This window comes from Cyprinodon tularosa, unplaced genomic scaffold, assembly GCF_016077235.1.
Source record: "Cyprinodon tularosa strain WSP-4 unplaced genomic scaffold, ASM1607723v1 ctg117, whole genome shotgun sequence".
In the NCBI taxonomy this organism is placed as follows: Eukaryota; Metazoa; Chordata; class Actinopteri; order Cyprinodontiformes; family Cyprinodontidae; genus Cyprinodon; species Cyprinodon tularosa.
This window is the reverse complement of record NW_024037970.1, coordinates 1,940,499-1,962,144: the sequence shown is the minus strand read 5'-3', so window position 1 is coordinate 1,962,144 and position 21,646 is coordinate 1,940,499. Positions and strand designations below refer to the sequence as shown.

The 21,646-nt window shown below is 37.3% G+C and overlaps 2 protein-coding genes across 2 annotated transcripts; one reads left to right on the top strand and one right to left on the bottom strand.

Annotated features, from left to right (window-relative positions):
• The first annotated feature begins 561 nt into the window (after positions 1–561).
• LOC119798434 lies at positions 562–2,053 on the top strand. Its single transcript, XM_038307918.1, has 2 exons — positions 562–1,428; positions 1,554–2,053. The coding sequence occupies exons 1-2, from the start codon at positions 604–606 to the stop codon at positions 1,881–1,883; spliced, it is 1,155 nt and encodes a 384-aa protein (XP_038163846.1). The 5' UTR covers positions 562–603; the 3' UTR covers positions 1,884–2,053.
• A 51-nt stretch (positions 2,054–2,104) lies between these two features.
• LOC119798958 lies at positions 2,105–5,090 on the bottom strand. The gene is made up of 2 exons (XM_038308636.1): positions 4,985–5,090; positions 2,105–4,826 (listed from the first exon to the last, which is right to left on the bottom strand). The coding sequence occupies exons 1-2, from the start codon at positions 5,057–5,059 to the stop codon at positions 2,940–2,942; spliced, it is 1,962 nt and encodes a 653-aa protein (XP_038164564.1). The 5' UTR covers positions 5,060–5,090; the 3' UTR covers positions 2,105–2,939.
• Positions 5,091–21,646: the final 16,556 nt, after the last annotated feature.

Sequence of the window (21,646 nt, the reverse complement as noted above, 5' to 3'; positions counted from 1 at the left end):
CACAATTGTTTCATGCTAACAGTGTAGGACATAAAGCAATTGTGTTAAAGTAACTAAATAAGATTTACTAAATGCCAAAAGCAGTTGCATTATTTTTTAAGTGTATGATTTAAATAACATTATGTTTTGTATAAGATATTTCTAATAGTTCTTGTTGTTTTGGGTTGAAAGAATCTGAGAAAAATAAGATGCTAATAGTGCTAGTGCTGAAAACATTTTTTTATAACAACTCACTAAGTGGCTTTGTAGATTTTAATGCTAGAATGTTACTGGCATATTTTTCAAATACTAACATTCTGGTTGTATCCTGCTAACTGTTAGTTGTCTCTGTATATAATGAGATAGTATCTCATTATATTGAGTTACTATCTCATTATAATGAGATAGTAACTCAATATAATGAGATAGTAACTCAATATAATGAGATAGTAACTCAATATAATGAGATAGTAACTCAATATAATGAGATAGTATCTCATTATAATGAGATACTATCTCATTATATTGAGTTACTATCTCATTATAATGAGATACTATCTCAATATAATGAGATAACTTCAGTTGGTCCAATAGCTTGAGATATGCTCAACTTGATAGAGAGAAATGGATATTGATAATATAATTGAGCAATACTTCAGAGGTGGCTTTACTAATCATGAAATCTTGAGAGTTTTGGAAGAAATCCATAATATTAAATTAAGTCTCCGGACGCTGGAGAGAAGACTGCAAAAGAAGAGCCTTTGGCGTAGAAAAAATAAGACAGATGTTGCAGAAGTGGCCTCTTTTATTCAGCAACAACTAAATGGATCTGGGAGACAGCACGGCTACAGGTGGATGCATCAGAAATGTTGGATGGCTGGCATAGTCACAGACAGGGAAACAGTACGTCTTTTGATGCGCCTATTGGATCCCAACGGTGTTGACCTGCGTGCACAAAATCGCTTGAGACGACGTTTATATGTCAGTCGGGGACCAAACTATGTCTGGCACATGGATGGGTATGACAAATTAAAGCCTTATGGGATATGTATTAATGGATGCATAGATGGCTTTTCAAGGAAAATGATCTGGCTAGAAGCTTACAAGACTAATAGTGACCCTCACATTATTGCTGGCTATTTTATTGATGCTGTGATGGAGTACAATGGATTTCCAGAAAAGATACGAATGGATCATGGCACAGAGAACACTTGTGTGGCAGCAATGCAAAGATTCCTGCACAACACCGAGAATGAAAATGGTTTTGAATCTGTTATTCTCGGTCCGAGTACAGGAAATCAAAGGATAGAGCGATGGTGGTGCACTTTAAGAAGTGAATGTGCCCAGTTTTGGATGGACCATTTCGACCAGCTTAAAGCGGATGGCTATTTTGTTGACAGCTTTCTGGACAAATCACTGATCCAGTTTTGCTTCCTACAAACAATACAGGTACTATAAATTTATTTCTTGACTTCAGCACCCAAATTTGAAGAAAAATAACAAATAATACAAAAGCATAACTTTTTTTCTAACAACTATTTTCATATTTTTTTCCTGTTTACTTTATCACACAGGTGGAGCTGGATCAAGTTGTCCAGGCATGGAATGACCATCGTATACGGTCTACAAATAATCCTCGGGCTCCTCATGGTCGTCCCACAATAATGCATGGTGTTCCCAACCTGTATGGGGTTCCCAATTTTTTGCAGTCTGTTAATCTAACAAAGCTGGAAATATGTATAGAAGAATGTCGTTTCAAGGACTTTCCCTGTGATGTCGACGTGTTTCACTTATGCACTGAACTCATGACTGAGCACAGACTGGTAATGACAGATGATGTGTATGAAAGTACTAATCTTTATGTAAGACTCCGTCAAATGATCAGTGATGGGCTGAGGGAATAGTTTCTCTCTCACCCAGGTCCTCAAAATATCTAACAAGTCAGATATTATCTCTATATGTCGTGTGTAAATACCTGTGTAAATATAAAGAGTACCAATCTTCTCATTACTCTTTACATATATGTTTTTCTGTATTATGGCCAATCGATTTTTTTAGAGTGCAACAGCAAATAATAAACAGACTCTACACTTTATTCAGAATGTATTTATTTTGTATTCTGCCAACAGAGAACAATCCATTATTTACATCCTCAAAAATAAATTACAAGTGCTTAAAAAAACTTGCCTTGGTATATAGTGCACTCATTTAATTTACTTAAGATAAAGAAATTTACCAAGTTGTGTCCATGAAAACAAAAAAGAAGACTCTTTTTATAACCTTCCGAAAAAGAAATAAAATGTGCAAAAAAGACAAATAAATCAGAAAAAGATTTTGTTATGGATATGAATGCAATGTAACAAGTGCAACTGACACAGTTGTGTCTCATAAAAAGATACAATAACAGTAAACAGTTCCTATATTTGTTTTTTTTGGCTGTGAACTTCTAAACATTTCCTAGAGTCATTTTTATTTTACGTCTTATAATTTATTATGTCAGCTAACAATTAACATGTTAATTATGCTATAACAAAAGTCAGCTCCATTTTGATGTCTGACATCATGGCTTTCCAGAGATAAAATTGTTGACCACACCCCTGAAAGTTAACAGATATGCAGAACTTGTGCATGTGTGGTATAATATCTCCCTTGTTTATTTTTGACAACCTAACCTTAAACATACCAACAGCTATGCTGTACATACAAACCAGCATTTAACTATCACAAACAGTTGATCCCTTTTATTAAATCTGGAGAAAGTTTGGGAAGGTAACATCACCCACGTGAATTTTTATCTCTAAAACCTTAAACTCAAGAAAAATTTTTAGGGAAAACCTTAAAACATCTATTTAGATCTTGATAGGCAACATGTCACTTTAACTGGCCACCTTATTCCTCTATTTTTCTTTACAGAGTTCCACAACTGTGGAACTCAACCCTCCATCTCCACCACGTCCAAACTAAATAATGTCCATAACCCATACATTAGACTCCAAAACCTTGTTCATTTCAGCACTGAAATCTGGATAGCTATCATAATACATTGACAGCTCAAGGACACAGCTACATGTGTGAGCCACAGGTCTTCTGAGAAACCCTTGAATCTTTGTGAATTCAATAAGAATTTTCTTATCCAGGAATAGATCCGAACCTGTACAGAACCTTAGAAACAAGGACAGATGCTGTAAATCCGCATTCCTGATATATGTGCTAACGTGCTTTTGAATGTCCTTCTGATGGGCATTCATTTCCTCAGGAAAGACAATGGACCTTAATACTTTTCTTGCATTTGGTTGCAAGTTTTCATACACTAAAGAAAGATCCTGGAAGCTGTTCCCGGTAATACTTAGTGTTTTGGCCCACTGTTCAATAACGTAAGCAGGCTCTTGGACAAGTGTTTTGTGTGCAAGCTCTTGGAGGATTTCGTTTACATTGCTGGCAGTGGGCATTCGTCTGCAACTGTGGTTATCAAGAATCTCTATCAATTCCTCTTTGTCAACACTGCTGAAGTCTGACTGCCATGACTGAAACACAAATCGCTCAGATTCAGACAAGCACTTAAGGAAATTCTCCACCACCTCACTTTTTACCTGTCCAAAGGCTGCTTGCTCTAGTATGACAGGTGCAATCTTCATAGGAAGATATTTCTCTCTTGTCCATCCAAAAACAATTATTCGGCCTACACTCTCCCACTGCTGCTGTCCATAATCATGTCTCAGAAAAGGCACTTTATAAGTGTTTCCTGTTGTACACTGGTCATAGAATTCTTTCCAGAATTCAGAAAGACAGTCTCTAACGACTCCTCCATCATCATAACCCATCTCAGGTGTTCCATCTGGCAGTACAAGCTGGATCTTGAAATCTTTATCCAGAAGTCCATCATCACAGAAATGTGCTATGAGCTCAGGAAGTACCTGTCCTCTGTGAACTATCAGTATCTTCTTCACTGCCTTGGCAGTTGATGTGGATTGAGGGGATATTGGCAAAGTATCATCCAAAATCTGTGGCTCACTGTCAGAAAACGGTCCTACAAACACTATGTTACTGCTATCCAAATCCTCCTCCCTAAGCTCTGTAGAATGAAGTGAAAAGTTAATATTGTCATGATTTGTTATGTTTCCAAAAAATAAGAAATCGGAAGTTACTGCTGTGGATATTGTAGATTGGCTGGTCATTGCAACATTTACAGCAGATGAAGAGGAGGGCTGACTAAGAGAACTGTCTTGATCCTGAAACAATGGTGAAGACATAACTTCATCTTGACCGATTGACTGGTTAGCCTTCTTTTTGTGAGTGGTCAGATAAAACCTGAGAATACTAAGTTTTGTAACATGAAACATTTGTCCAACAGTGATGTTGTCATCAATTGCCACTTCCTGATAATCTTTTAGATCTATTTCAAAATCTGCTATGCACCCTTCTCTATTTCTTCCATTTGGAAAGAAAAGGCCAATAGCCATCTGGATTAGCTCACTTTTTTTAGCATCCTTTGATATTTCAACCTTCCTAGTTCCACCACCTCTTCTTGCTCTTACTTGTTTAAAAGCCTGTTGTTCTTCATCATAAAGCATCCAACCTATTTCTATTTTTCTCTTGGGCTTCAGAGCATTCTTCTTTACAGTTGTTTCAGATTGCTCTTCATTTTCCATACCACAACCATCTTCATGAGCAGTTTTTCTTTTACCCAGCTTTGATTTCAGGCGCTCAAACAGTTTTGATTTGCGACTGCTTAGGGGGCCATTTTCCTTCCTTTTACAATATCCTAATAGGGCTATGCGATCTCCATACGATGGCAAGTAATTCTTTAGCTCTTCATCTGTCATGAGCTGGATGACGTTGGTATCAATCTAAACAAGGACAATAAAAAATAATATTGTTAAAGCTACAAAAACAGAACTAGAATTGCATGCAAATTATTTGAATGAAATTAGATAACATTGCTAAACACAAGCTTTAAAAAAAAACTGTAGTTTCTGAAGAACAGATTACTTTTTTCACATAGTACCTTTTCTTTCAGCATGGTCTCGATAGTTTCCTCTGGAATATTCCTTTGTCTCAGGAAATCACTTAGGTCATCCATTCTGTGATCATACACTGGAAGAGAAGAGAAGACACACAAGACCATCATCATATGTTTCTATTGAAATATAAAGCAAGTCATACTACAAATTATAATTTTACCTGAAAAACTACTTATAATATAGTCACTCATAATGCCATCCATCCATCCATCCATTAATTTTCTACCACCCTTGTCCCTTGAGGGGTCAAGAGAGGTGCTGGTACTTATCTAAATTTCTGGGCAATAGGCGGGTTTGCCAGTGTGTCACAGGGCAACATAGAGACAGACAGGACAAACAACCATGCGCAAATACACACACCTACGAAAATTTTAGAGAGAATAATTAGCCTAACAGTCATGTTTTTGGACTCTGGGAGGAAGCCGGAGTACCCGGAGAGAACCCACTGATTCACATGGAGAACATGCAAACTCCACACAACAAGACCCCAGGCTGGCACATTCATAATGTCTTTAAGCACTATGTGTTTTTGTCAAATGATTTTACTAAGCTAAACTCTAACTATTTTCATGTCACAAATACATTCTTTCAAAAAAATAGTTTGCATCTTTTAAAACTTTTGCTTTATAATAACTATTACCACAGTTGTTTTTATTTGTGTAATTCCACAAATGTATGCAAGTTTTAAAATGGAAAAATCTTGAGACACCTCTTTAAATTCACAGAAAAGATGAAGTATTTATTGGTAGTAACAATAAAGTGTCTACTGCTAATCTTTAATGCTATAATCAATATTTAAACAATTTAAATATTAAATAATAAAATCTGTTCTTCAATAGCTCCCAGGTCATGTGACCCATTGACCCAAAATCAGCATGAAATTGTTCTACTAGTCTCTGCAGATGGGGCACACTCATTTGTTTTTCATTTTAACTCTTTTTTTATTTTTTTACCAATTTTTTTGTTAAAATTGAGTATTTTTCTTCAATAGCTCCCAGGTCATGTGACCTATTGACCCAAAATCAGTGTGAAATTGTTCTACTAGTCTCTATTAATGGGGCACACTCGTTTATTTTTCATTTTAACTCTTTTTTTATTTTTTACCAATTTTTTAAGTTAAAATTGAGTATTTTTGGTCAATAGCTCCCAGGTCATGTGACCTGTTGACCCAAAATCAGCATGAAATTGTTCTACTAGTCTCTATTAATGGGGCACACTCATTTATTTTTCATTTTAACTCTTTTTTTATTTTTTTACCAATTTTCTAAGTTAAAATTGAGTATTTTTGGTCAATAGCTCCCAGGTCATGTGACCTATTGACCCAAAATCAGTGTGAATTGTTGGGTCCACCCTTACATGGGCCCACCACCCGTGAGAGGGGCCATAAGGGTCGTATGCAATGTGTGTTGGCCGGGGGAGGGGACCCTGGTGGTCCGATCTTCGGCTGCAGAAGCTGGCTCTTGGGATGTGGAATGTCACCTCGCTGGTGGGAAGGGACCGGAGCTAGTGTGTGAGGCTGAGAGGTTCCGGCTAGAAATAGTCTGTCTCACCTCGACGTATGGTTCTGGTTCTGGAACCAGTCTCCTATAGAGGGGCTGGACATACTTCCACTCTGGAGTGGCCCACGGTGAGAGGCGCTGGGCAGGAGTGGGCATATTTGTTGCCCCCCATTCCGGCGCCTGTACGTTGGGGTTCATCCCGGTGAACGAGAGGGCTCCGCCTAAGGGTGGGGGGACGGGTTCTGACTGTTGTCTGTGCTAACGGGCCGAACAACAGTTCAGATTACCCACCCTTCTTGGAGTCCTTAGAGGGAGAACTGGAGGGTGCCCCTCCTGGGGACTCCCTTGTTCTGCTGGGAGACTTCAACGCTCACGTGGGCAATGACAGTGAGACCTGGAGGGGCATGGTTGGGAGGAATGGTCGCCCCGATCTGAACTCGAGTGGTGTTCTGTTGTTGGACTTCTGTGCTCGTCATGGATTGTCCATAACGAACACCATGTTCAAGCATAAGGGTGTCCATATGTGGTAAAAAATTAAAAAAGAGTTAAAATGAAAAACAAATGAGTGTGCCCCATCTACAGAGACTAGTAGAACAATTTCATGCTGATTTTGGGTCAACAGGTCACATGACCTGGGAGCTACTGAAGAAAATTTTTTATTATTTAATATTTAAATTGTTTAAATATTGATTATAGCATTAAAATTCAATAAAATGTAATTTATGTAATGTAAAAGCATGAATTAGCACTTTATATGTCAGTTGGTCACAAGGAAAGACATTTATTAATATTTTTATGTCAGCACTGTTTGGTTCGGAAATTTGTTGACGGTCCCTAAGTGAAGCACCGAGCGCCTGGGAAGGGAGCGGTGGTGAACGGCTGGCCGACATAAGCGTACATAAAGCGGATCAGCCGCGAGCTAAACACCGCTTGGGCCGCGGAGCGCGAATATCGAATATCCAACTTGAAACTAACTTCACTGCGGTAGCCAGATGCAGCATCTTGAAAGTAACTTCACTGCGGTAGCCAGATGCAGCATCTTGAAACTAACTTCACTGCGGTAGCCAGATGCAGCATCTACCAACTACTCAACAGTTATTACACCACAACTGTGTGGTAGACTGAACATGTGTCATTACAGCAAATAAACGTACCACATAATCCTCAGATATTAACTACAGTTACCGGAAAGTCAATTGTGGACTGACAAAGTAAAGAAACAGATAATGTTAGCTTCAAAGATATGAATGTATCTTCTGAAGCTATCTTCAAGATTAGTTACCATCGTCAATGTGCCAAATTGATGACTTTATGCTATGCTAGTTTATATTACAGACTTAAATTAACAAAACCACATATCTTACCGTTGTAAACAGCTGGGTCCTAGTGGGCGGCAGGCGCGACCGACAGTCAAACCGGTTAACAGTTGGGTCCTAGCAGGCGGCAGGCGCGACCGACGGTATAGTCAAACCGGTTAACAGTTGGGTCCTAGCAGGCAGCAGGCGCGACCGACTGTATAGTCAAACCGGTTAACAGTTAGGGCCTAGTGGGCAGCAGGCGCGACCGACGGTATAGTCAAACCGGTACAGGTGGACTGAACCAATTTGAAATGGGGGTTCAACTTCCAAAAAAAAAAACTATCTCAATATAATGAGATAGTATCTCAATATAATGAGATAGTATCTCATTATATTGAGTTACTATCTCATTATAATGAGATACTATCTCATTATATTGAGATACTATCTCATTATATTGAGTTGCTATCTCATTATAATGAGATACTATCTCATTATATTGAGTTACTATCTCATTATATTGAGTTACTATCTCATTATAATGAGATACTATCTCATTATATTGAGTTACTATCTCATTATATTGAGTTACTATCTCATTATAATGAGATACTATCTCATTATATTGAGATACTATCTCATTATATTGAGTTACTATCTCATTATAATGAGATACTATCTCATTATATTGAGTTACTATCTCATTATATTGAGTTACTATCTCATTATAATGAGATACTATCTCATTATATTGAGATACTATCTCATTATATTGAGTTGCTATCTCATTATAATGAGATACTATCTCATTATATTGAGTTACTATCTCATTATATTGAGTTACTATCTCATTATAATGAGATACTATCTCATTATATTGAGTTACTATCTCATTATAATGAGTTACTATCTCATTATAATGAGATACTATCTCATTATATTGACTTACTATCTCATTATATTGAGTTACTATCTCATTATATTGAGATAGTTTTTTTTTTTTTTTTGATAGTTTTTTTTTTTTTTTTTACAGAGTGGCGGAAACGGGCTTCCATAATTTTGCGTTTATTAAGTGATGGCTGTGGTATATTAGCTTTCACTGCTATAAGCTTTCGCAGCAGTGATTGATTAATTTAAACACCTGCTCTACTGATGGTCTATCGGAGTTGGTGTTTAGGTTGAACATAAAGAACACCTTTTATTTGAAGCTTCTTGTAGCTACTGTTTTAATCCCGGCTTTACTTAAAACTTTTTCCTGACTTTGATAGTGTTGCCATTCAGTAGCAAGCACTGCGCCCCTTTTTCTTTTATATGTACACGTACATTTAAGATTTAGCGTGTTAAGTTGACAACTCATGAGCAAGCTGCTTTTTGCAATCTAGCAGGAAGGTAAGGATAGGATCTTGCAGGTGTGACGTCACTCTGCAGGGGGTCCAAAGATAAAAGATTTAAACAATTTTGGCATTGGAATTTCAGATTTAAGGGAGTTAGAAAGTTCACTTAGTAAAAGTGCAAATAATAAATCTGATTACCGATTACTTTTAAGCTGGTTGAACATACTGCGACAGACTGGTGACCTGTCCAGGGTGATCCCACCTCTCACCCAGAACGTGGCTAGAGATATGCACCAGCACCTCCTGATCCCACTGAGGGATAAGGTTAAAGAAAATGGATGGTTGAACATGGTCCGCTCTCCCAGATTCTATCAAATCAGTATTGATACCCTAAGGGGCGGATTTAGGAAATTTGGGGCCCTAGGCAAAGACAGGCAGGGGGCCCCCTGAGAAGTAAACCCATAAAACAGACCCATTCTACAGATAGAGAAATGTTAATAGAATAGACATCCATTATTTGTTCTAGGTTTTGTCCCTCTCTTCTTGTCCCTTTTTCCTCTCTATTTATCAGCGTTCTGATGGCATTTTAGCCAAAGGATTTTTATCAAAAACATAATTAATGTGCACAAATAAGGATTAGTTGTATTAACCATACATGGAAACAGAGTTTTATGGGGCCCCCAGAACTTGGGGCCCTGGGCAACTGCCTAGTATTGCCTAATGGTAAATCCCCCCCTGGATACCCTGCTAGTGGATGTTCTTGACAGAAAGACGGAGTTGCTTAATCATATTCTGCTTAAGGCCCCATAAGATCTTGTCCGAGTCTTGGTTTAAAAGTAAATTAATTTTAAAAAGTGACCCAAAATTGACTGTCAATAAATGTTCTACAAAATTGATATATTTATTTGATTTCTTTGATTTGTACTGTCTGTTTAGATTTATGTGATATTTTTTGCACAAAATATATAAGTGAATATTGTAACAGTTATGTTTTCAACTGTAAGCATTAAATTGATAAATGTTATTCGCATTTTTTTGGCTTTATCCTTTCCAACAAAAAAAAAAAGGCGTCGCGCAGGTAGCTCCCTTTCCTTATGAGCCGTCCCGACCAACTTTCAACACAAAGTTACACCCTTGTCTTAGACAACGCCTTAGCAGGTGCACTGAAAAAATTCGGCGCGCGCTTTGCGCGCGCATTATCTTCTAGGGGCTAAGCCACCCTTGTCTCTTAAACCTAGAGACGCCCCTGGCTATGATTATACAAGTGGAGCTCACAAGCTTGTAATGAGTTATATACATTTCCTGACCTCAAGTGCACAAAATGCCACACATGAAATTCTTCATGATGAAAAATAATGCAACAATGTTCTGTTCACCGCACAGTTCAGAGCTCAGTTTGAGCCACGCCATCTCTTCTGCGGAGCTGTTATCTTTTACAAGTCATGTCAAGTCAAGCATGTGGGCAAAGTGGACAATCGCTTGCATTGTGTCACTGACTGTAGCAATCCCTCACACCAAGAAAGCAAGCATCAACAGCAAAGAGAAAAAAACTCTTTAAACAGAGAGACAACTCCAGTAGAACCATGATAGGTGTGAGTGGCCTCCTGCCGAGGCCAACTGGGGGCTCAAGGAGATAGAATCAGGCACAAAGGAAACATAGAAGCACTAATCTATAAATTATTTCTATTTTAGACAAGGTAATGGTATCTCCACAGGTGGTTCTGTCAAGGAGAGAAACGGTTAAACAGATGAGCTCTGAGCCAGTTGCCAAAGGGATGAGAGGGAGCATACATATTCACAGTAAAAGCTGAGCCCATAGCTATGACTCCAGAGAAACAGGAAGAAACACTGATAAACAGGAACAAGGTCACCATCCATAATCAAAGGCACTGATGGCAGCAGCTCAGCTAATGCTTCTTTTTATAATAGTCCCACAGCCCAATAGCAACGGACCAGATAAAGCTACTATGATGAGGGCAAAAAAAAAAAAACAGAACATAAAGTTGGGGTTGAACTAACAAATGCTACAGAATTGGAGAATAGAGATAGAATGAAGTAGAATGGTGAAAAGTGGTCCCTGTGTACTCCACCACTCTAAGCCTATGGCAGCTTAACTATACAGATACCTCGGGAAAATGTTAGCCACTCTAACTATATTATTGTATTATATAATCTCTGTATTTTGTGTGTTTAAAGGTCTTTGTATATCAGACTTAACTCATTTCTGAAGCTGTTGAAAACCAAATAATTTCTAGGATTTTTACAGATATGTGAAACCTTAAATAAAATGTATATCTTCCTTCAGCCTTGGCTGGACATTTAGTCAAAGTCTGCCTGAGGCACTACTGAGAGTCTGAAAGTGGATAGAGAGAAGATATTTTTGTTTTAAATACAGGATTTTCAATATCAATAATAATTTTAAAAGGTTTAACTACAAGCAGAATTTTACATGCAGAATGTATGTATCTATGTATAGCTGAGATTCAACCTCACTCAGCTCATTACATCTTCCTCATATGGAACAGATTGAGCTGTGAACACCACTCCAAGCTCCAATCCTGTATCAAGGCTGTAGGGATCAGTCTCTCTTCACGCTCTCCTGAGGCCACACAGCAAGCAGGGCAAGTGCTGATTCAGCCACGGATTCCCTCTCCGCAGCACCCGCTTTGGATGTAAATCTCCTTCAGGTTGAAGGTCAAGCGTTTTCATCATCTGTGTGGCTATTATTCTACGCATCATTATCAGCTGCTTAATATCCCTGCTCCGACAGGAAACGGGTGTAGATGCAACTGAAGGAGAGACGTGGCTCTTCCATGGCTGGGTGCCCTGCAGCTGTAGTTTGAGCCTTTTTTCACCCCCTGAGGACTTCATGCAATCTAGTTCACATCCATCCTGTTAGTCTTAAACTAAAGAAGGCAGCTGCAATTCATCCTCATAACCATTGTTGGCAAGAACAACATTGACAGGCCCAAAGCACAGCTTCCATGCTCCGTTACAGCAGCTGTTATTGATGCTCTCATTGTCGGTTTATTAGATCCTTGACTTCACTTCCCACCAAATTCAAACCACTTTTTTTTACATCCTAGAAGATGAGCCAAAATATATCCTCACTATGATCCAGTCCAAGTGTTGCATGATACAGCTGATAAAGAGCAGCAAAATGAGGACGCTACCGATTTCTGGAAGGGGAAACTGTCTTAATTCATAAAAAAACATGTTAAGAACTCCGCCATTTGGGAATTATCCTGATAAGAAAAGAAAATTCACACTTTTCCATGTAGCTAAATCACACACAAGTCACTGATGTATCTTCATTGCAAAATCAACCTGGGCAGATAATGTAGGAAGTCCTCTTGAATTTACTTAATATTAAATGTGAGCATTATCCTCCTACCCACAAATCTAAAGATTAAAAATACATATTTTTACATTGCAGCAAAAGCCTTAATGATACCTGTCGAGGAGCATGATTAGTTTCCTTCTTTAATTTTATAAACTATATTAGATATTAAAACCTGGATTAAGAGTACCGTAAGGTTATCATTTCAGAATAAAGATTTGAGAAATAAAATTATTATTTCTGGCAAATAAAGTTCAGCTAATATCATTTAGGCAAGCATATCTTAACCTGGAAAGCAGCAGACATAAACAGGTCAAATTTCTTTGAGTTAGGTATTCCTGAAAATTAAAGAAAGAAAAGTAATCGCAGTAAAAAATTTACTTTTGTATGTTTCTAAATATACACGACCTCCAATACATCCTCTGTAAGAATTGGTTTTCATATAGATTTAAAGATGTGTGTCTGTTTTGCAATAATGTTTTATTTGTACTGATTACTATCTTTTAGTATTTAAAACCCAAACTGATTTGCTCATAACTTTATATTATACTGTTTAATTACATAGTTTTAAATAGTGAAACAGTTTCTCAGTACATGAACAGCCTTTTACCAAATACCGCTCTTACTAGAGTCATTTCTTGAATGAATTATTTTTACTTTTAATGCAATGGAAATATGTTGAAGTATTAGTACAATTTTCTACTCTACCCACCTGTTTCAACTTCATTACATATGAAGTTTTTTGAACAAATAATTTTCAGAAATATCAAAACTTTTAAACATAATACAAAAGAGAGCTAGTATCAAAGTCATAGCCTGGTATTTTAATTCAACTCAAGTTAATTTATTTATATAGCACCATTTCACATCTTAAGGCACTTTACAGAGACAATTTAATCAGATCAAAAAGACATTGGAAAAAGTTATCTATCTAAGGAAAACCAGCTTATTGAATTGAGTGATTAACTTTGCAGAATCTGCTCCTTCTGGATGAGCATGCGGCAACACGATATTTGCCATCATTTTTTCTTAACTCTAAAGCAATCCCACACACCAAGCATGCATGCACTGACAATGGAAAGGAAAAATTCCCCTTTAACTGGAAGCTGAAACCTCCAGCAGAGCCAGGCTCATTGTGAGCAGCCTTCTGCCCAGGCTGAGGGGGGCTCATGGAGACAGAAGCAGATATATAAAAGAAACATGGAAGCACTGATCTATAAATACTTACTATGTTAGAAAAGGTGATGGAAAACTACTTATATGGGTGGCTCTGTATGGGAAATAAACAGTAAAGCAGATTAACTTTGAACCATTATCCATGCCAAAGGGATGAAGGAGAGAAAGCACAGCCAGTCCGAGCAAAAGCTTAGCCAATATATATGTCCCGGAGAGAGACAGGACCAAGCAGTGAAAACAGGCCAAACTTCACTTTACAAATTAAAGACGTTGACAAAACCAGCCAAACTGATGTTTCTCCCCAGATTTGAGTCACAGCCAAACAGCAACAGTCCAGATAAAACGACTGCAACGTGAAAAATAAGTGAGAACATAAAGTTAGAGGTTGAACTAAGAAATACTCCAGAATGGTAGAATACAGATAAAATGAAGCAGAATGATGAAAAGTGGTCCCTATGTCCTCCAGCAATGTAACCCTATAGCAGTATAACTATAGAGATAGCTCAGGATAACCTGAGCCACTCTAACTATAAGCTTTATTAAAAAAGAAGGTTTAAAGCCTAGCCTTAAAAGTAGACAGAGTGTCTGTCTCACGGACCAGAGCTGGTAGTTGGCTCTGCCTCCCAATATAATTTGAGAAATTATAGGGACCACTAGAAAACCTGCATACCGAGACTGAAGTGGACTGCTAGGCAAATAAAAAATCATCAGGTCCCTGGTGTAAGGAAGAGCTTGGGCATTTAAGGCTTTATTTGTAAGATTATGGATTTCACAGGAAGCATATGAAGAGATGCTAGGATAGGAGAAATATTATCTTTCTTTTTTATTTTCATTGGAACTCTGCCTGCAGAATTTTGTATCAGCTGAAGGCTTTTTTACTACAGTTTATGGACTTCCTGGTAGTAAAGAATTACAATAGTCCAGCCTTGAAGTAACAAATGCATGGAGTAGTTTCTCAGCATCACGCCTGGACAACATATTTCTAATATATGCAATGTTCCACAGATGAAAGAATAATTCTAGAAACCTCTTTGATATGGGATTAAAATGAAAAGTTCTGTCCAAAAAGAACACCAAGGTTTTTTTCTTTATTATCTGAGATCAATTTAATCCCATCCAAATGAAGTGATTGATTTCTTTTTCAATGACTCTGCTCCCAAGACAATAACATGCCTGTTGTCTATGTAATTGGTTAGTTAGAATTACCCTAACTTCCTCTAGTTAATTTCCCTCAATTTTGATGTTGGTATGAAATCTTTGTTTCACAAAGAACATATTTTCTTTTACATAAAACAGTCCCATCATATGAGGTAAAAGAAAAGTTCTGCCCATAGAGATGTCCATGTAATTGCAGGTTTTCTGGGATTACAGGACCCAAGAGAAACAAAAAAGAGAATGAATCATGAAAAGAGTGATTTCTTAAAAGACAGCACAATCTTACAAAACCCAAATGCATTACATAGGAGAAGTACAATAAACGGCATGTATTAAAACATCTAAATATGGTGTTCAAATAATATGTTTTAAATAACTTTCAGGTTCTCAGCTTGAATCACTGCTGGCAAAAAGTTAAAACCCATTAATCTGTGACTTACCTTCTTGGTTTACAACTCAGATTTCATTCACAAGATATTTAATAACATACTTTTAGAAACACTTTCCAAAGTGTATGAATTATTTTCAGGAATGACACCCTTCTTTTGTAAAATGGAAGCCAATAAAATTTGGAAATGATCTTGGGAAAGAGAGGCCAAAGAGCAGGCTGTGCAGGCACAATGTCTTCACAAGTCATTTACACTTCCATGAGTCTTTTGAGAATATTTCATGCCAAATTACATTTCAGCATGTGGAGGTTCTTTAGATTGGCAAGCAGGACATAATCGCAAAATCATCACCACTTAAAATGAAACAAAACCTCTAATTGAGAGTGATTGATGGGGAGGATTCAAAGAGTTGAGAGAAGTGTCTAACCTGCCAAGTTGAATAATCACATTAATAATGGATACACGGTCAAAAATCAGGTTAACTTTATTTTCGCTGCCCTTTTGTCCTTTCAAAGAGGTACTTAGCTTTTCATTTTCAGAGAAAATGCAAGCATTAGGTCTTATTTGAGGGAAGATTGTGTTGTTTCTCCTGCAAGCCTCTTGTGGCAGACTGAAATGACCCCAGGTGACCTCTGGGAGTGGAACACTTGTAAAAAAATGACAAAACATGAATTAATAAGTCAGTATCCAAAACCAGAAGCCGTGTTAACCCTAGAAATGTTGAGAGGTTTGACATTTAAAAGAGACAGGGTCTTGAATTATTTGCTTAGGTTTAAAATGTGATATACACCTATGAAATCATAGGAGGCCTAGCTGGGTCCCCTCTTCCTGGAAAGGGTGAGGCGTCACTAAAGCAATAGAGACTGTACAAAGATGAAGACAGCTTCTTTCTAAATACACAGAGGTGCAATACATCAGATAGTTTTTGGTGTAGAATACCACATAACTTATTATGTTATGTTGTATTTTTAAAAAGACTAGTCATGTTACAGTACCTGCTCTACTATCTAACAAAAACAAAAAAAACAAAGTATGCTTTCTTTAAAAACAAGAACCCTTATACTTTTTATGCGGGTTACATTTTGTTGGCTGTTGCATCAAAAAGGTTCCAGTTTATACAAGAAAAAGATATGTGCATTTCAGAGTTTTAATCTTCTTTTCATAAATCTGCCTAATAAATATATGGTTGCAAAAATACATGCTGGGGTTAATTTATTAGCCCATCCACCAATTGAAAATATGTCCAAAGTCAGACCTCAGGGGTCCCTGTACTGCAGGTTTTAGCTGTTTCCCAACTTATGCATGCCTGCTGAGTTCCATTGATGGCTGATTAAAAAAAAAAAAAAAGTTTGCTGAACTGCAGTTATCTAAATCAGGTTTGTAAAAAGGTATTTCTATTAAAACCTGCAGGACAGCAGCTCTAAAGGACTGACATATTACCCTTTCCTTATCTGAAATCATGTTCTGGATGTTGCAGGCTCCGAATGGAAAGGCCAGACAACTCAAACGGCACTCATTCTGCAAGATCCCACAGATTCCCTGGTAGGAAGAGATTTATAGTCTTTCAACTGGATGTCTCTTCCGAAAAGGTAACATTTTGAAAAGGGTTTAGTAGGTATCCTGATAAGTTTGATGTCTGGACAACTAAACCAGAGTCCTTTCATGCAGAGGAGCAAGTTTACCAAAAATAATCAAAATCTTCACCCTTTCTATTGAGCCGAATCCAGCCAAATTACGGCAAAGGCCATTTAAGCCAATAGTTACTGAGAAATCGATCTGTTGGTCTTGGTCACTTTGTCATGACTACAACCTATAGTTCATTTCATTGTGGCTGATTTCTTTCTTCAACATACATGATAACTACTAGAGAGCTTAATGGAGACACTGGTTTTGACAGATTTAGAGAAATCTGTCTTCACTTTATTCCCTTGGAGCCCAATCTAATTTTAAACCTAGCTGATTTGTAAGGAGCTTAATTTGTTTCAAAAAGGTTTACAAAGCATATAGCAGGATTTTCCTAGATTCACATGTGCACCACAAGATTTGTGCATAATGAAATTCACAAATTTGTGTCACTAACTGTTTCCTCAGCTTTGAAAAAAGTGTAAACAGTTTCTAAAATTTGAACTATTCAAATTGTACTAGCAATGATATACTCTGTCCACAGCTGGCGGAAGTGCATCCTCAAAATGCATGCTAGAGACAGATCAGTCAGCGCGAGTGTATGGATCAATTTTCCCATGTGTATGACTTTTGAGACATTGTCTTATGGTGGAGCGATTCACAAATGTGATCCATAGTTCCATATTTGCTGGAACTATTGTTTTAGATTTTTTGCATGGCACAGTAGCTCATTAATTACTATAATAAAGCATAGACTTACATTAACATTACATTCACTGGATTCTAAAAATGTATGGTACGTGGTTGTTATTTTATGGACCAGTAATAAACTCCCCGAAAGCTAGACCACCAGTGCCACCATGCAGCAGCGCATTAGCTTTCATCATGGGACAAATTGTACATGATGGGGGAATGTCCACAACGTGCTGCATCCTCTGGATTAAGTGATCTTCATGTGCATCAAGAAAAAAAGTTTTAAAAAAAAAAACATTATGTCCAAACACATGCATGGCTTTTAGTTGTAGTTGCTAAAAAACATGCCTTTGACAAGATCAAGTCAGGAAGAGTATGTCCCAGAAATGACTACTATTAAACAAGACGAATTACCTTGCCATTAGATTGTTGAAAAGTCAGACGAAAATAGACCAGGAGTCTAGCAATAAAGATAGACTCATGCATTTCATTTAAACATAATTGCTAAAACTTTATACAGTTCTAATTTTCCATAGGATTGGGTATTATACCTAACAGGGTTCTTGCCATATCTTTATGGCCCTAATTTGTTCTTCCCTGTGTAGAAGGTTCTTGTGGGCCTACATTGTGGGTTTTTGTGGGTCCATGCAGCACCAACATGTGACAGCCTTGCTTCTGTCAGTGTGAAACAGGGAAGCTGTGGCAGCGCTGTAGCTTACCATGACCGTAAATGGGTGAAGGTATTGTGTAGCTAATTGAGGTATTTAATAAAGAACTATAAATAGATGCGATTTACTATTTTCTTCCCATAGTCATAGATAAATACCTATTGGATGGTCCCACCACTGATATATCATTAAATGATTTTATATGTTACTGTTTTAGTAGTCGTGACTCAGTTGGCTTTTTTGTTGCTTTAGAAAATTACAATTCTACACAACCAATTCTAAAAGGGGGAAAATGGTTTCCAATCCTTGGTGACCATTTGATGGTGGTAATTTGACTCTGGAGGTTTAAAGGCCACCAGAGATTTAAATGCAGTGGTTTGGAAAGCTTGACCCTTTAGTACCTGTCTTGTTTGAGGGAGATTTTAATCTGGTGTTTTTCACCTGTGGGGCCAATATATATGGTGTCTTGTTCCCTAGAAATGATCAGAACCATACTGATTCAATTATCATGATGTCGGCTTACAGCTGATTCTTAGATAAACTATCATCCAAACGCTTCACCCACTGCAGACCTGTTTTTCTTTGCCAATCAATTTCCGAAGTAGTAGCCTGAGATCACCTCTGAGGATGATTCAAACCTCCTGTGTCTGGCTGTGAATGCTATGCGTGTCTTGATTATTTTGCCTTCCTTCTGGATCTTTAGGTCTGTTTGTTGATTCTGAGCCTGATTCGTCTTCAGAGCCGGATCTGGTTTGGTCTGCTTTGTCTGGCCAAGCTTTGCCTTGAACACACAAACGTCGTTGGTCAGTGAGCAGCGCAAGGCATCACACAGATTTCAGTCCTGTCTCAATGTGAATACTTTAGTGGTTGTGGTGATTTCAGCTTCTCTTTCTAACATTTTCCTCTCAAAATGTATAGAGGAATATAGGAAGAGTCTTTGTGCTTCGGAAGTTGTGACACAAATGGAAGTATCGCAGAACCACAGGTTTGCAACCACAAGGTCCAGTTTAACTAAGCAGATGCAAAATAAAGGAGCTGCATCATAAGAGAGGAAAAAGATGACTGGTGGTGCTTTGTAGAAAAGAAATATCGCCTTATTTTAGTTTTCAGATTAAAAATAGACTTGTAGATTTTGGACCTTTTAGGATAAATCACTATTTATTGGCAGACATTGATGAAAACCTTAGCATAGGGGATTTCTGCTACCTTTTTTTTTTAACTAATAGTCGGTATTGCACTTTTATGAATGTTCTGCCTCATTGGAAGTGACTTTTTGGACACAGGGTTCTACTCCCGTGCTTCAAAGCTAATCTGTGTGGAATTAGAGTAATGGCTCATTTTTTCCCTCATTAAGCTTTCTTCTCTTTCCATGATGCATTCACTGTCTTGTTACGGATATGTAACCAACGGCAGTTGTTTGGACAGAAACACATGAGTAAAAGCTGATGGAAACCATAACCAAATCTGAAAGTGGTCTCAGTGGGACCTTCTGCTAAAGGAAGATTTTTAAAGCAAATTAAAATAAAATGGTCTAATTTAATCACAAAGATCGGCTTTGTTTTTTGTTACTGGAAGGGTCACGCCTTGTTTTTAGTTACCAACCTTAATGTAGACAGTTAAAACTTATTGTTTTTGGTTTAAATCATGTTTAAACAAAAATGTGGTGCATGTAAACATCATGCTGATCTAAAAAAGCTAAAAAAATACATTTTTACCAGTCTTTGACAAAACAAACATACCATTGCTGACAACTTGATTATTTGATTAAATCTATTCCTTTGTGGTCTAAAACTAACAACTGACTGACTCAGTAGCACCACTAAAATGTGTTTTTCATTACTATAAACACAAATCTGGCTGGATCAGTCAGATTAAGTGTATTAACCTTCTGTTAAAAAAAAAATAAAACAGACAATAACGAACTAATTCAAGATTTCTGACTTCTGTCACTGAAGTACTTGTATCAAATATGTTTCTGTCTAACTCTTTATTAGATGCAACGTTCAAGGGATTTTTATCACAACAAATCAGTTACACAAACACCCACTCATCATTAGGCTTTTGGAGACCTTTCTAAAGTTTAAAATAGGCATTATGGTAAGGGGCAAAAAGGGGATAAACCAAACTTCTTGTTGTTCCAAGTAGAGTGGTCAAGGTAATTTTTAAACATTTCTGATCTAATGGGATTATTTTCCACAGCCCTATAGAGCAAGTCTGAAAAGGGAAAATTAAGCAATAGCCATGTAAACAAAAACACCTTTTGGTATCAGAGTTCATAAGGCTAATAGGCAGGCTGAATAGAAAGGTAACAGGAGCTCAAGCAAACCAAAGGGTCTAACAGGGTATCAGTGTACCTAAAAAAAAAAAAAAAAGGAAGAGTAATTACACATCAACTACAATCATATGCAATATTTTAGACTATCAGAATAAAGTTTTATTGTAAATTTAAAGGTAGTTTTTAGAAATAACCTTTAAGAAGGTATTACACTTGCTTTCATCAAGCCCAAGTTAATATTATGGTGCCTTCATGTGGTCTCATAATTATGGTAAGCTGACATGAAAATTGCACATGAACACCCACTCATATCGTAATTTCCACTGGAAAGCTGGAACGATTGTAGAAGCCTGAGTTGCAGAGATGAGGTCAGCTTTGACCTTTTCAAAATGGCGGAGAGCAGACAAACTAGTCTCCATGGTGAATACTGGATTGTTAAGTGTTCTCTCCTGTTGTGATTGTAACCTACACAATGCTGTGACATATTTTTTTAAAATGTATCACCATTTAAACTTGTGTTGTTTTTAAAAGACCTTTAGTGTTTGATTTTATAAGATGCTAGCTAGCAGTCAGTAGATTGATTTGATATATGCTCTTCTTCCTGGAGCAGATGAACTAGGGAGTCTTTTAGTGTCTTGACCAAGTTGCAGGTGAGAATAATCTTTGCGTCCAACATATTTTCTTCTTTACCAAAACAAAAGCACTTGAACACAGTGTGCTGGTAATTTTCACTTTACAAGTGGAAAAGATCTTTTCCAGACCACATGAAGGTGGCAGTAAAATCTATTTTTTATTGTACTGATGTAACATTTTAATGTTAAATCTCCATTAGCTGTATGTCATGTGCTGTGATTCTGGACTAAAATACAGACTGACACTTATGACGTGAGTATAACAATTTAAATATAATGTGGGCAAATGAACAAAGGACCACGTGTGGAGAGATGAGGATAAACTAAGGAACCAATGAATATTGGCAACTGACTAAGAGCTTGAATAAGGACAGGTGTAAGAAAATAATGAGATAATGAGAAAACACAGATGCATGGAATCAATCAATTACCTGAAGGCTCTGAAATGTATAAATGGGAAAAAATACAAAGAAGAAACTAAGAACCAATAATACAGAAATATTGAAAAGGGAAAGTAAAAGGCATAACTATTTAAAATCCTACACAACACAGAAAAGAAAAGGC

Excerpts from the sequence above, each read along its gene's own strand:
- LOC119798434 (XM_038307918.1), top strand. The coding sequence starts at position 604 with ATGGATATTGATAATATAATTGAGCAATACTTCAGAGGTGGCTTTACT. Across the intron at positions 1,429-1,553 it reads GCTTCCTACAAACAATACAG|GTGGAGCTGGATCAAGTTGT; the intron begins GTACTATAAATT and ends TTTATCACACAG.
- LOC119798958 (XM_038308636.1), bottom strand. The coding sequence starts at position 5,059 with ATGGATGACCTAAGTGATTTCCTGAGACAAAGGAATATTCCAGAGGAA. Across the intron at positions 4,827-4,984 it reads AGACCATGCTGAAAGAAAAG|ATTGATACCAACGTCATCCA; the intron begins GTACTATGTGAA and ends GTCCTTGTTTAG.